This window comes from Monodelphis domestica, chromosome 2, assembly GCF_027887165.1.
Source record: "Monodelphis domestica isolate mMonDom1 chromosome 2, mMonDom1.pri, whole genome shotgun sequence".
Lineage (NCBI taxonomy): Eukaryota > Metazoa > Chordata > Mammalia > Didelphimorphia > Didelphidae > Monodelphis > Monodelphis domestica.
Genome location: NC_077228.1, coordinates 397936225 through 397950087, shown reverse-complemented (window position 1 = coordinate 397950087; position 13863 = coordinate 397936225). Strand labels below are relative to the sequence as shown.

The following is a 13863-nucleotide window of genomic DNA, read 5'->3' as shown; positions in this document are numbered from 1 at the left end:
GCCTGGTAAATGTTTTCCTTCAATTTACTATGCTACTCCACTAATCCCAATACATTGCTTCCATTCCAAAGGAAATTTTTTGTTTTCCCAGTTGCACCAGGAATATATTACTGTCACTTTATAACGGATATTATATTCATGAAAAGTAGACTATAAAACAAAATTGAGATTTTTTGATTCATTTATATTACAATTTAGAATGTGATCCCACATCTTTTTGGTGTTCTGCCAATGAAAATGCAAAAGAGGAATAGTCAGTGATAGATGGAGGCAAAGGGTTGGGTTGATATCTACTATTATCTGTTTATTTGTACTGTTCTAAACAAGAATATCAAGAGATTTTCAGTGACTAAATAGCTGTGGAACAAGTTGTGGAAAGAATTTCAATAAATTAATCTTACAGTACATACTAAAATATTTTCATATTTTCTAGATAAGTAAATGGAAAATTTTCATTCTATCACTGAATTTGGGTATATTGGCATTTTTTGTTTTCTGAAAGAACTTTCAGAGATCTTTTTTGTAAAACAATTTTATTTACTTCTTCATCATAGAATACAAGAGGAAGTATTGCACATAGGTTAGAAGATAAGCACTGACATTAGGAAGATATGGGTTCATGTCCCACCTCTGATACATTCAACAATGTACCAGAGGCAGTTCACTTAATTTTTCAATGTCACAGACAAGTAAGACAGAGTTACACAAGAATTGCCTGACTATAGTAGTGGAATGCTTCCACACTAATGACACTGAGGCAACTAGGTGATACATTGAACAGATCATTGAACTTAAAAAGTCAGTAAAATCTGTCATTTTATTCTCTCAATTTTTTTCCCCTCTTTTGTAAATTGTAGGAGAGAGGTCTAAGGGGAGGAAAGAGATGTAACTTGATTACCCCTGAGATCCATTCTTGTTCCAAATCCACATTCCTATAAAATCACAGGTCCTCAGCTGTACCAGTCTTAATCTTTGCCTCGAGAGTAACCAAGAGTTATAGAGAAGTTCCTAACCATCACACTTTTAGGAGAAAGAATAACATCACCAGTTGGAGAAACAGTGAATACAACCATAACACAGATTAACGAGGGATCTGAATCATGCCACCCCTCACTAGTAAAATGACCTATTTGGACCATGAAGATCTGACAGAATGAAGTTGCCTGTCTAGCAACTTCAAATCTTCCAGGAGGAACCCAAACAGTCACTCTATAAGTGCTGAGGGCCCCATAAGAGTCAAGGATACACATTGCACCACTATGAAGTCCAAATTCAGTTTCTTTCCAAGGTGAATGTAAACCAGGGTGATGCCAAGTCAGAAGGGCTTTGAGACCATGGTAGAAAAGAGGACTCACAGAAGAGGGAGAATTCTATTGGTTGTTTATAGTGTATTGTGAACCATTTTATATGCTTTTTAAATTCGGGTTCCTGAAGTCCTTTGGATCATCTGAGTATTTTGTGGGGTGAAACAGTATTCTATCCAATGTGTACTTATTACCTAAAATGCTTTTACAGGCCTAACACTGGCTTCCTTTAAAAAAAAATGAGCCTTTGTAAAAGTATCAGGTTGAACAGTCTTTTTAAAATATTTTTATTTGCATATTTTGTGCCTGTCATCACTATTGACAACCTGGTTTTGTAAAACCCCCAAACTGACCCGTGTTTCTGATCGTCTGTCTTCAAGAAACCTCTTTACTGACCCTTGTTCCCATACTGAACCATAAATCCTCAAGTACCCCTTAATCACTTTAGACAGAATTAGCAAATATACCCTTTTTTTGCTTTTATTAGTTTCTCCTTTAGTATCTATGCTTTTCCCAGGTCGATAGCCTTTGGCTACTGCATCTAGGTCTCTCCTAGCCATTTTAAACTATGGTTAGTGATATTCCCCAAGTGAGTGGCAGGCCACAATCCCTCCCCTCTCTCCAAAAATCTAAATGAGTACACTGCATTTAGTCATTCAGGTCAACTAGAGACCTTTAGTAGAACTACTTCAGTAGTACTGTGTTTTTCAGGTTACTACAAAAAAGATCACAAACATACTGAGAAGCTTACATGACAATTATGGAAATAGCTATGTTCTATTTATCTTTTTACTTTAAAAAAAACACAGAGGAAGTACTTAATAAACATTTGTAGAATGAATAAATGAAATTTACCTAGGATACAAATTCAACAATAGCATATAAAAGCTTGCCAAGCCTATGAAGTTCATGTCCCATATTTTTAAAAGTTGTCAAAAAGAACCTCTTTATTAACACTTAACAAAATAATATACAGTTCAAACAATATGGTCTTTAGTCTTTAACCCCTACTCTTCTTTAAAATCACCTGTCAAAAAGAAAAAAAATATATTATTTCTTTAATGTGTAAACCTTAAGCCAAAGGGTATAACAACATTTTCATCTAAAAACCTCTTAAATGTTACAAATGCAGCATATACACACAACAAATCAAGCAAAAATTTTAATTTACAAAGCTCCTATAAATTGCAATTATTTGCATTTTAAAAAGGTTCTTCAATTATAAAAGTATACAGATAGGTTTATTTAAAGGTTTTCCTATGCGCTAAGCATTTAATTTATAACAAATAAATTTATTCATAATAAATTTTTAAAATTTAACTTTTATACAACTTGTCAGGAAAAACAAATAAGCTGTTGCATAACTAAGTTACACATATTTTAAATTACTCTCTCTGTTTTCAATTAAAAGAAAAAAAAATCTACCTTATGTCCTGAAATGTTCAGGTACATTTTTTGATTACCAAAAAATATCTGGACATACATTCTATTTATTTCACTTTCACTAAAACATCAAATGAAACTAGGCTGAGAGATAATGCTTAGATAGAATTATTTTAAAATGAATTTAGGAAGAAGTAGCCTTTCTTTGCCAAATAAAAGTCCTTTATAAGTTTACCCAAATATCTCAATTTCCAGTTGGAAAATTAAATAAATATTTTAAAACATTTAGCATGATCAAGAAGATATTCAGTTATGCTTTATAAATGTATAATTTTGCTATGTCAAAGTGCTGCTGGAACTGAAATGAAAAAAAAAATCTGTGTTTTTCAACTAAAACACTCTGAAGCCAGTTTATTTTTGAATCTTATAGGTATTTAACTTCCTCACCTAGGACAATAGTATATGCATACATAAAATTTAATTATTACACCTTTGATTTAAATTCAATAATATTCTGTGACTATCAAAGAGATAAAGAAGGAAGCTGGGATAGTTGACCTATTCCATGCTCTTAAGTGTCCAACAAAAGAAAATCTGTTTATCTAGTTACCTTTGCTGCAGAACAAATATGCTTTTCCTTAATTATCTTACTCTTGTTCTGAAAAGCTTGCATCCTGGTCTCTTCTGCTAATCGATGAAGAAATAGTAAACAGTTTAAATGTACCTTAAAAAGAGAAAATTTTATCTATAAGTATTTAAAAAGTAAATCAGGTACTGAAATAAATAGCATATTACATATGGATACTGTTTTAGTTTTCAAAGTGTTTTCATGTGCATTATTTTATGTGATTCCCCCCCAAGCATTCCTATAATTATTAGCATTATCTTCCAAATTACTCAGGATCCAGACATTAGTGATTCAGTCAGTCATTCAGCTAATTAAATGGCAGAGCAGGAATATAATTCATGTCTTCGTTTATTCCAGTACTCTTCCTACCATACAACCCTGAAATAATACAGAAGACTAAGTTCTATGAGGATAAAGATCCTACAGAGTTTTTGCTTCTATATTAATACAATAATTATTAACAAATGATTATTAAAAGACCATAAACTATAAAAGTTTAGAACAGAAAAGAACTTTAGGGGTCACTTAATCAAACTCCTACTAGTAAAGATGAAAGGATTTGAGAGCAGGTAGTTTTATTTTATAACTTTGTACTGACAGCACCTACTGCCCTTTGTATTGACTCTTCACACAACAAGTACTTAAATGTTTATTGAATTTAATAATTCCTGCTATATGAATATTAAGCAGTTACTGTCTAATGATGTATTTTATATAGATCCTAGATAAATGTCCAGTCTTATAATTTGTTTCTGCAAACTATCAAAATTATTTTATATCTGCTTAATTTTTAAACTATGACGATGAGAACATTTTCAACAAAAGTGGCAACGCAATCATGTTCAATGAGACTGGATTACTATATATCAACAGTAAGGATAAATTTAGTCAATTGAAATTTCAAAAACAACCCTTATGAAAGCCGAAAAAAATCCTTCAACTTTATGATTTGCTCATACTGATCTGAAATGTTATCTTTACAAGATGTTCAGAATCATTTGATAAACAATTGTCTACTCTCCACATTCAGAAACATTTTCCTGATATTTAAAATATTTTCCCAAAAAGTCCATCCAACTTGTTTGTTTACTAAGAATGATCTCTTCTAGTACTTATGGAAAGTCAATCTTCACAGGGAAAATAGTCATGGGATAGTAGGATTGTAAAAATGGCACAATGAAATGTGTACCAAAGTAAAGCCCAATGTTGTTCACAAAGTTATGTGACTCAAGAATTTAAAAAATAGCAAATAAAGGATATAAAAGAACAGGAGATGGTAAATTATTTTAGTGGATTAAGATGAAAGAATTTGAAAGAGCACTAGCTAAGGATGAGTGCCAGGAAAAAGGAAAACATGAGTTTAAAATAAAAGAGGTTCTACAAAGTTTAATCAAATGATAAAAGAATGCTGTTTAAAAAAAAAAGATGATGCAGTTGTGCGGTGATAACTGGGGAGCAAAACTAAAGTAAGAAACAATAAAATATATATCTTTTTAAGAATTTCCTTCCTAATGAAACTGAGAACCCATGAAAAATATGCATAGATCTACATTAACTATTTTTCAATAGCAAAATTTGACAAATTAAAAAAATCCTCACTAACCAAGATCTTTAATGCAATAATTTTAAAGAGAGCTGGTATTCAGTAAGCCATATTCATTCCCTTTTCTAGGGGCTACAGTAGAGCAGAGAGGGGCTAGAAATTCTGTTCAACTGTTGTTCAAGCTATCATCCTGGTGGAAAAATATCTCAATTTTGCAGAATGAACATGAAAGTGGATAAAGCAGGACACTAGGTCAAGGTCAAAAACTAAGCAGCCTTGGATTCTATATTGTTAGGATGATTTAGGGATGGGACCAGATGGATAGGTTTGGGACAGTATTAGAAGATTTAATTGGTTTGGGAAGGCCAACAGAGCCTAGTGCAGGCAGAGCCTGACTCTAAGATGACACACACATACTACTCAATAGCAGGGTTGGATGCTGGATTTATTAAACTAGGAAAGGTGAAATGGGAATTTTGGATAACCCTGAACTAATGTCAACTACCTAAATACCCCCCCCCCCCCGCCCCCATCTAAATATCTCTTCACAGTCATTTCTTCAAAGTGAATTTCCTACTCTAATCCTCCCAAACTGCCTAAATCCCCAGTCCCTGATCTTGGCTAAACTACAACAAACCCCTCCCCCCACCCCCTTAGCTGGTTTTAAGGAAAGGGTATGTGTAAGCCTAATAGGGCCCAGGGAAAGTCCTAGATGCAAAAGGACCCAGGCCTGATCTTACAATCAGATGCCAAATGGTTCAGGAGCACCAGGAACTGCAGTAGATAAAACACCTCAGCTAACAAGCAGGGAAACCAGATAGCGTGGAACTGGCATTCCCCTCCCAGCATGGAAACATAAGATGGTTTAGCGGTCCTTCCTATCCTTACTGGCCGTCCATACAATATCTCATATGGGGAAATATGTATGTCTCCTCTGGGTTTCATCCTCAGATAGAGCAGTGCAAGTGGAAGAACCTTTGTCCATTTAAGATGAGTTTAGGCACAGAGTTTAGCTTTTTCTCTAGTGACAGCCTGTCACTTTGAGAACAACTTCAAGTTCACAATAGTATATTTTTAAATGATTCTGCTTCCTACCATGAAATTTAAGAAATAGGCATTAACTTAAACTTCCTTAGACAAATTTTTTAAATGTGTTATTCCCCTAAAGCCCTCCTAAATGTTAATAATAATTAATATTGAATTCAGGAGGCGGAGTGAAGATGGAGGTGTAAGAAGCAGCAAATGTTCAGACCTCTGAAAACCCTTCCTAACTGATTAAAAACTAAATGCTCCTAGGGGGCTGAAAATCAAACCTAACAACAAGACAGAGCCAAGGAATCCTCCTGCTGGACTCAACTTAAAAGGTACACCCCCAAAAGCCAGAATTAGAAAACACTCCGGTTTTAGGGGAAGGAAGAAGGTTCCAGAACCCCTCCCCCACCTAGAGAGCTAAGCCTCCAGCAGTACCTGGAACCTCTGGGTGGGCAAGGCTGCTGGTCTGGAGGGAGTACCTTGTGGGCAAAGCTGTGCCAGGCTCAAAGTGTCAAATACAGGAGGTGGGAAAGCAGCTAGAGAAGAAGCCCAGTGCAGGCAGCAGAGACATTCCATATTGCCCTCTCCTGAGGTTTTGGCCTCAGGGTACATCCAGCTCTGCAAATCAGCTGGGCTTAATCTCATCAAAGCATTCAGAGGACAAGGAATCTCAAGCTCCAACACCCCTCCCCAACATACTACACTGAGAGATTTGCTGACTAAGCTCCAAAGGGGTAAGCTGACAGAAAAACCCAAACCCACAAAAAAATGAGAGGAGCAAAAGTGCAAGCAACTGCATGGAGTAAAGAAGGGGTAAATATGAGCAAACAACAGAAAAAGAAAAAAGAAATTACAATCAACAGTTTCTATACAGGCAATGAACAAAGAGCAAACAGAACAGAGAAAGATGAGGGAACACCAAGGAAAAAAACAGAAACCCCAGAAAATTGAATACAAGCTTTGGAAGAACTCAAAATACAATTCAAAACACAATTAAGAGAGGATGAAGACAACAGGGAAAAGAACTTAAAAAGCAAGATAAGTCATCTGGAAACAGAAAACAGTGTCAAAATTAATCAGCTTGAAAATGAGGCAAAGGAGACAAAAGATGAGGCAAAGGAGATGAAAGATGAGGCAAAGAAAATGAATGATGAGGCAGAGAAGATGAAAGATGATCTCCAAATAAAATCAGACCAGGAGGAGGATGACCAAATAGCCAGGGAAGAAATCCAGTCTTTAATATCCAGAATACAACAACTAGAAGCAAGCAACTTCACAAGGCAGCAGGACACTATAAAACAAAACCAAAAGAATAAAAAAATTGAAGAAAATATGAAGCACCTCATTCACAAAACAGAAGATTTAGAAAATCATTCCAGGAGAGACAACGTAAGAATCATTGGTCTACCAGAAGACCATAACAAAAGAAAAAGCCTGGGCATCAAACTACAGGAAATTATCCAAGAAAACTTCCCCAATATTCTAGCACAAGAGGGAAAAGGTGAGATTGAAAGAATCCACAGAATCCTGTACTTAATCCCCAACTGACAAATTATAGCCAAATTCAAGAACTATCAGAGCATAGAAATATTACAGTATCTGAATCTTGTCTAAAATTTGAAACTTTTGTTCCATAATTTAGCTCAAATCCTTACAATTTTTATTTTGTTCTTAACATGAACAATAGTCTCCATTAAAGAAGTAATGATAAAAATAATAATTAATATTTATAATATGCTGGATTATGTTAAATTTATAGAATTCCATTCATATATACTCTGATACAATGAGATCCCGTCTGTAACCATGTTCACAGAAAATTTATACAGATTTGAGTATAATTTTAATATTTTTAAAGTGTAGAAGTTTATAGTTATATATAAGGCTACCATATCTATAATTTTTTCTTTTAAAGTTCTTTATCAGTAATATAAACCCTACTGTTTCTAAAGGAAAATACAATTATTTTCCTTAAGATATCAAAAACCATAAAAACTATAGAATAGAAAGGATTTCAGAAAGATAATCTAACCACCTCATTTTTCAGATAAGGATAAGTAGAAATTGTCTTTACATAAATCTACTTATCTGCACTAATTATGCTAGTACAACTTGGAGATAAAATACTGTATAGTTTTCAGTTTCTTCTCAGTCCTCTTGAATTTTGAAAATAAAGCAAAGAAAGTCATGGATTTTGTGAATATCTAATGATTCACTTTTCTTATCAACCAGCAGTACCACAATAACATTTTAAAAGTTGATAATTAACTGGTTTTGTCCAACCAGCTACTCAACTCATACTTCCCTATAACAGTTGGCAAATGATGTCCCATATTCTAATTCTGCCCTCTCAAGCTACAATAAATCTAAACTTTCTTTTGTAATTCATTACTTTTTAAACATTTTTCCATGTTTACATAGTTTATTTTCTTTCCCTCCCCACTATCCTCCCTGCTCCCTGAGCCAATAAGTATTTCCACTGGGTTAGACAAATGTTATCACTTATACCTATTTCCATAGTATTCATTTTTTGCAATAGAGCAATCTTTTAAAACCAAAAGCCCAAATCATATATCCGTATAAAAAATAAGTCATGTTTTTCTTCAATGTTTCTACTCCCATAGTTCTTTCTCTCAATTTGGACAGCATTCTTTCTCATAAATCCCTTGGGATTGTCTTGTATTAGCAAAGTCCATTACATTGTATTGTTCCACTAGGTTGCACTTTCTGTGGATAATGTTCTCTTGGTTCTGTTCATTTCACTCTGTATCAGTTCCTGGAGATTCTTCCATAAATATAAACTTTCTTTAAAATGTTATCTTTTCAAATATTTGAAGACTAGCAAGCTCCAAACCACCTGATTTTTTCCTCTTCTTTAAGGAAAACATTCTTAGTTTCTCATAAGATGTAATTTCAAAATGCTTTGACATGTCAGCATTCTATGAAAAAGCCACAATTTTTCAATGTCCTTCCTTAAATGGAGGTATCCAGAATTCAACTCAATATTCCCAAAGTAATTTAAGAAACCAAAACTATGGCATCCTTTTACTGGACAATATTCACTTAATGTATGATGTATGATCACAGTCTTTATGTGAGATACTTCATACTACTGTCAAGTCAACTGAAACTCATCTTTTCTACTAGAATTGCTATGCAACCATAGATCTCCTAGCTTGTATTTGCATGGTTGATTTTTTTTGATTGCAGGACTTTTTCATTCCTATTAAATTTTTAGCTATGATCCATAAGTACAACCCATTACTATTTTATTCTTTCCTGGTTCTCCCATCCACCATAACAATTATATCCTTTTTTGGTTGTCCTCCATTCTTAGAATGGTTTCATTTCTCACTTTGCCGCTAGGAAATCCTGATTTCCTTCAAGATCTGGCTCAACTGCTACCTTATGCATGAAGCAAAATGCTAAAGCCTTTATATGGATTTTGCCATACAAGTACATAATATACGGATTTTGCTTCCAAGTTTCCTGAGAAGAAAAACTGTTTCCCTTTTTTTTCCTTCATGACCCCCAGTGTCCAGCATAGTGCCTGAAGAACAGTCACTTAATAAAATGTGTGTTGATTAACTAGTCATCCATAAATTTAATAAGCAAACCTCCTTTATTACATGCAATTGATAAAAAAAAATGTTGACTCCTTCCCTCACTTCCACACCCATTTTCATAATTCCTATCTCATTCACAGTCTTCATCACTCCTTTTGTAAATTAGCAATGTATAGTGCTTCCTTGCTTTGAACCCAGGAATTTCATGTATGAATGTCTTATTTAATTAGACTGTCAGGTCAGATGGCACAAGGCATGGCATGAAGGCAGTCATATATTTTAAAATATTTTTGTAAAATGCTTGAAAGTTAGATCCAGTATTTACATAACACTTGGAGTCACTAGGTCAAAGTTCTTATCCCAGCTGATATTTACTATCTCCTACTCTCAGTTTCCTCAACTATAAAGCAGGAAAAATAATACTTGCATTACCTCTCTTTCAAGATTTTTGTAATTCAGTTCAACTCAATGTTTATTAAGTAAGTCCTGGACACAAAAGAAATACAGATCCTATCCTCGAGGAGCTTACATTCTGCTGTAGAGATACAACTTTTATACAAATAAATGAAAGATAATTCAAACAGAAAGAGCTCAAAGTATTAGTGTATTGGGGAGATTTTTTTTAATAAGAGAATGAACCTCAACTGAGAACTGAAGTAACCTAAGAATTCTAAGCAGTAGATGTGAGCAGGTAATGTATTCAAATTATAAGGAACAGCCTATGTAAAAGCATGGAGGCAAAAGTTGGGCTCAGAAAAGAATAAGTAGCCCAGTTTGATTGAAATAGTATGTGAAAGGAAGTAACATGATTATTTTTTTTACTTTAATAAATTTCCACATAAAATTTCCCAAAATTATATGATCCAAATTGTCTCTCTCACTTATTCCTTCCCTGCCCCAGCTGGCAAGCAATTCAATCTGCATTATACACATATTGTCACACAAAACTTACTTAAAGAAAATAACAGGAAAGAAAAATATTGAAAGTTAGGTTGGAACAAGATTACAAAGGGGAATAGATGAGATTTGAGAATTGTTTCAGAAATAGAATCAATAGGATTTGCTAAATGGATAGATGTGTGAGGGGAAGAAAGAAAATCCAAAGATAACACCAAAATTTCAAACATGGGAGCCTAAAAGAGATCAGAAGAGTAAAATAAGTTAGAGAAAAGATAAACAGGCTCAACTCTGATATAGTGAATTTGAGGTACTGATAGAACATTATGGTAAAATCCAGTAGGCAGAACTATAATACTAAAATCAAAGTACATAAAATTCAAAAATTAGCAAACTATTCTCTCTGATTTTCCATTACTTTTTTAAAATACTCTACCTTCCTTAAAAGGGCAATCTGTTAATTAATAAAGAACATTATAACAAGATACCCACTACTCTATCATTTTAGTTTGCTATTCTCATTTGGCCCTAAAGGTTCTACTAGGTCAAGTTTTTTTCCATTGTTTAAGTATTTTTAAATTTTACATTAAACATGCACACAGAAATCACAGATAATTCATTTGTAATAAAATGAAAACCTACATGAGGTACATGAGAGCTAAAAGATTGAATAGATGTTTTCACTGGGACTGCCCTGGGGCAAAAATATTAATACACAATCAAAGCAAGAACTAAAAATGGGAAGAGCCAGCACTGCATTCTTAATGGGAATCTGGGGCAATAGTCCAGTGCAACAAGTTTTCTGTGTCCATTTTGTGTTCAGTACCAGGTACAATAACCCTCAAGGAACTTACAATCTAGTTAGGAAACGAGTTTTAAGACAACTGAAAACAAACAAGTACATGACTAACATAGATAAGACAAATTGTTAATGAGACAGAAATTCAAAGGAGGTTTAATCACAGTGAGAGCACGAGAAAAAATCTTTAAATAAGCAATAGATTTAAGATAAAAAAAATTTTTTTTCAGTAGGAAAACCATGAAGTTATTCACAAGTGAAGACTGATCTTGACTGTAGACAGTCGGGCCCCCACTGCAGTACAGCGGGAAACCAGGATGAACCAGGAAAAAAAAAAGTCTAGAGAAGAAAGACACTAAATGAGCTTGTCACTACAGGTGAATGTGATGACGCTGTTTTGCCTCCATTTTCAAAGGGCAAATACGGTACTGCAGAACGACCATTTATTTCAGACTCAAAAAGATCTTCAACCAAGACCAATTCCTGCCTACCTCAAAGTAGCTGTGCAACCATAGGCCAAGTCTCCTGGGACTCGTTTTCCTAATCTTTAAAATAGGGAGAGGTAAGATAACTTTTAAAGACCTACCCCTGCTCTTTAGTTATGATTCTATGACCTAGCTGGCCCAGAAGTTCCTTCACCTTCAAAATGAGATAGTCACCCGCACCACATACTTCACAGGATTGTCAGCTCAAAGCTTTGTAACCCTTAAAAGTGTTAAACAGATGTGAGTTACTAATCTTAAAAGATTGTGGGAATAAGCGATCGGAAAAGTTCTTGTTAGTTTCCCATTGCCTTCTACAGGCGCCTGAACAACTTCCAAAGGTCCAGTAGCTAGAAAACAGCTGACTAGCCCCCATTCCCCGCCCCGCCCCGCCCAACACCGCCCAGGCGCGAAAGATCTCCATCTGGGACAGGGTCAGGGGAAGTCAAGAGCAGCCCGGGTCAAAAAGGAACTAAGGCGCGAGGGGTGGGGGGTTGGGGGGAACGTGATTTGTTCCTCGTCCTCGACTTTCTTAGCCTCAGTCCACATGGGAAGAGCTCTCACCAAAAGGTCGAGGCCAGACCTGAAGTGCAACTGAGGCTTCTGTCGCTTGATGAGTCTCTTCAGGAAGCCGCGGGGAGCCTTGCGCTTCAACACCCGGGCGGCCGCCGCCGCCATTATCTCCCAATCCTCCTCCTCTCCAACAGCAAAACCTTGCGAGGGGCAACCGACCCGAATCTGGAGGAACTATAGAGGACGCCGGGAAACTCAAGTCACAGTGGGCTGGCCAGCAGCACCCAACTTCCTTCCGTCAGTTCGAATCCCCCGCCCTCAGCAAGCACCGCGGCGCTCCGCAGTGACGCAAGGCCCTACTCACCAGAGAATCTCCGTGTAAACGAGAAAACTATTAGGGGGCGGGGCCGCATGCGCGCCTATGATTTTCCTCCTTTCTTACTTTGGAGGCAGTGTTATCCGTTTTCGTTTGCTGTTTATTTCTTCCTCAGGTTTCCACCCCCTTCTTCCCATTTCCACTTCTTTTATTTTTTAATGTCCTTTTTATCGTGGACTCCGTATTCCTCATCTAATTAAAATTTATCGACCCTTTGCTCGATTCTCTTTTAAGATTATTTTTTAGTACTATTTGGATATAACCCTCCATTTATCTCCTGAAATTTTCACCTTACAATAAAGAAAAATATTTAAGGAAAACCACCTGACTCAGTGGCCACAGCTGACAAGTGTATGCAATAGTTCATACCTGTAACCCCCATCTCTCCAAATAAAGGAGTTTGATACATTTTCTCAGTTCTCCAGGGCCTAGATTGATCATTAGAAATATAAAATGTTCAATTTTGTTTTATAGAGCTTTTTCATTTACATTATTGTAGTCATCGTATATATCATTTTCTCGATTCTGCTTTTTCACTGTATAAAGTCTCCCTTGTTTTTCATTTGCCTAGTTATTTCTTGAAGTGAAAATAATGTTCCCTTACATTTAGTGCTACATTGTTCCAACATTTCCCAATCAATTGACATCTATTTTGTTTGTAGTTCATTCATTGTTAATGCAAGTTATTATTAATACTTTGGTATATATAGGAACTTTCTTGCTTTAGTTCTCTTTAGTATATTCCCAGAAGAGGGATTTCTGGGTCAGAAGATATAGTTGCTTTTCTCACATAATTCCTTTTTTTTTCCCCAGTGGTTGAACCATGACATAATTTCACCAGTAGCATATTGGCATACCTGTCTTTCTATAGCCCTTCCAACAGGGACTACTTTCTTTTCACATTTTTGTAAATTTGCTATGCTTAAGATAAATTGTATACCTTATTTCAGAGTTATTTTAGTTTTCATTTCTCTTATTATTCTTTGTAGAAAATTTCATATGGTTGATAATTGTTTCTTTTCTGAAAACTATTTGTCCACATCCTTTGATGACATATGTACTGGGGAATGAATGAATGAAAAAGTATTTATTAAGAGTTTACTATACTCTCAAAAACTCTGCTAAAGTAAAGCAAACAGAACCAGAGTAGAATTATACAGAAATATTGTAATGACAATTAACTGTGAAAGATAGTACTCTAATCAATATGATCCAACACAATTCCAAAAGTCTCATGATGAAAAAGGATTCATCTCCAAAGATAGAATTGATGATCTCTGAGAGGAGATTGAAGAATACTTTTTTTTTAACTTTTTTGTTCTTGCTTTTTTTTTTCAACA

General features: G+C 35.1%; 1 protein-coding gene across 1 annotated transcript; it reads right to left on the bottom strand.

Annotated features, from left to right (window-relative positions):
* Positions 1-516: 516 nt before the first annotated feature.
* Positions 517-12499, bottom strand: CENPW (centromere protein W). The gene is made up of 3 exons (XM_056818731.1): positions 12199-12499; positions 3298-3411; positions 517-2331 (listed from the first exon to the last, which is right to left on the bottom strand). The coding sequence occupies exons 1-3, from the start codon at positions 12310-12312 to the stop codon at positions 2305-2307; spliced, it is 255 nt and encodes an 84-aa protein (XP_056674709.1). The 5' UTR covers positions 12313-12499; the 3' UTR covers positions 517-2304.
* Positions 12500-13863: the final 1364 nt, after the last annotated feature.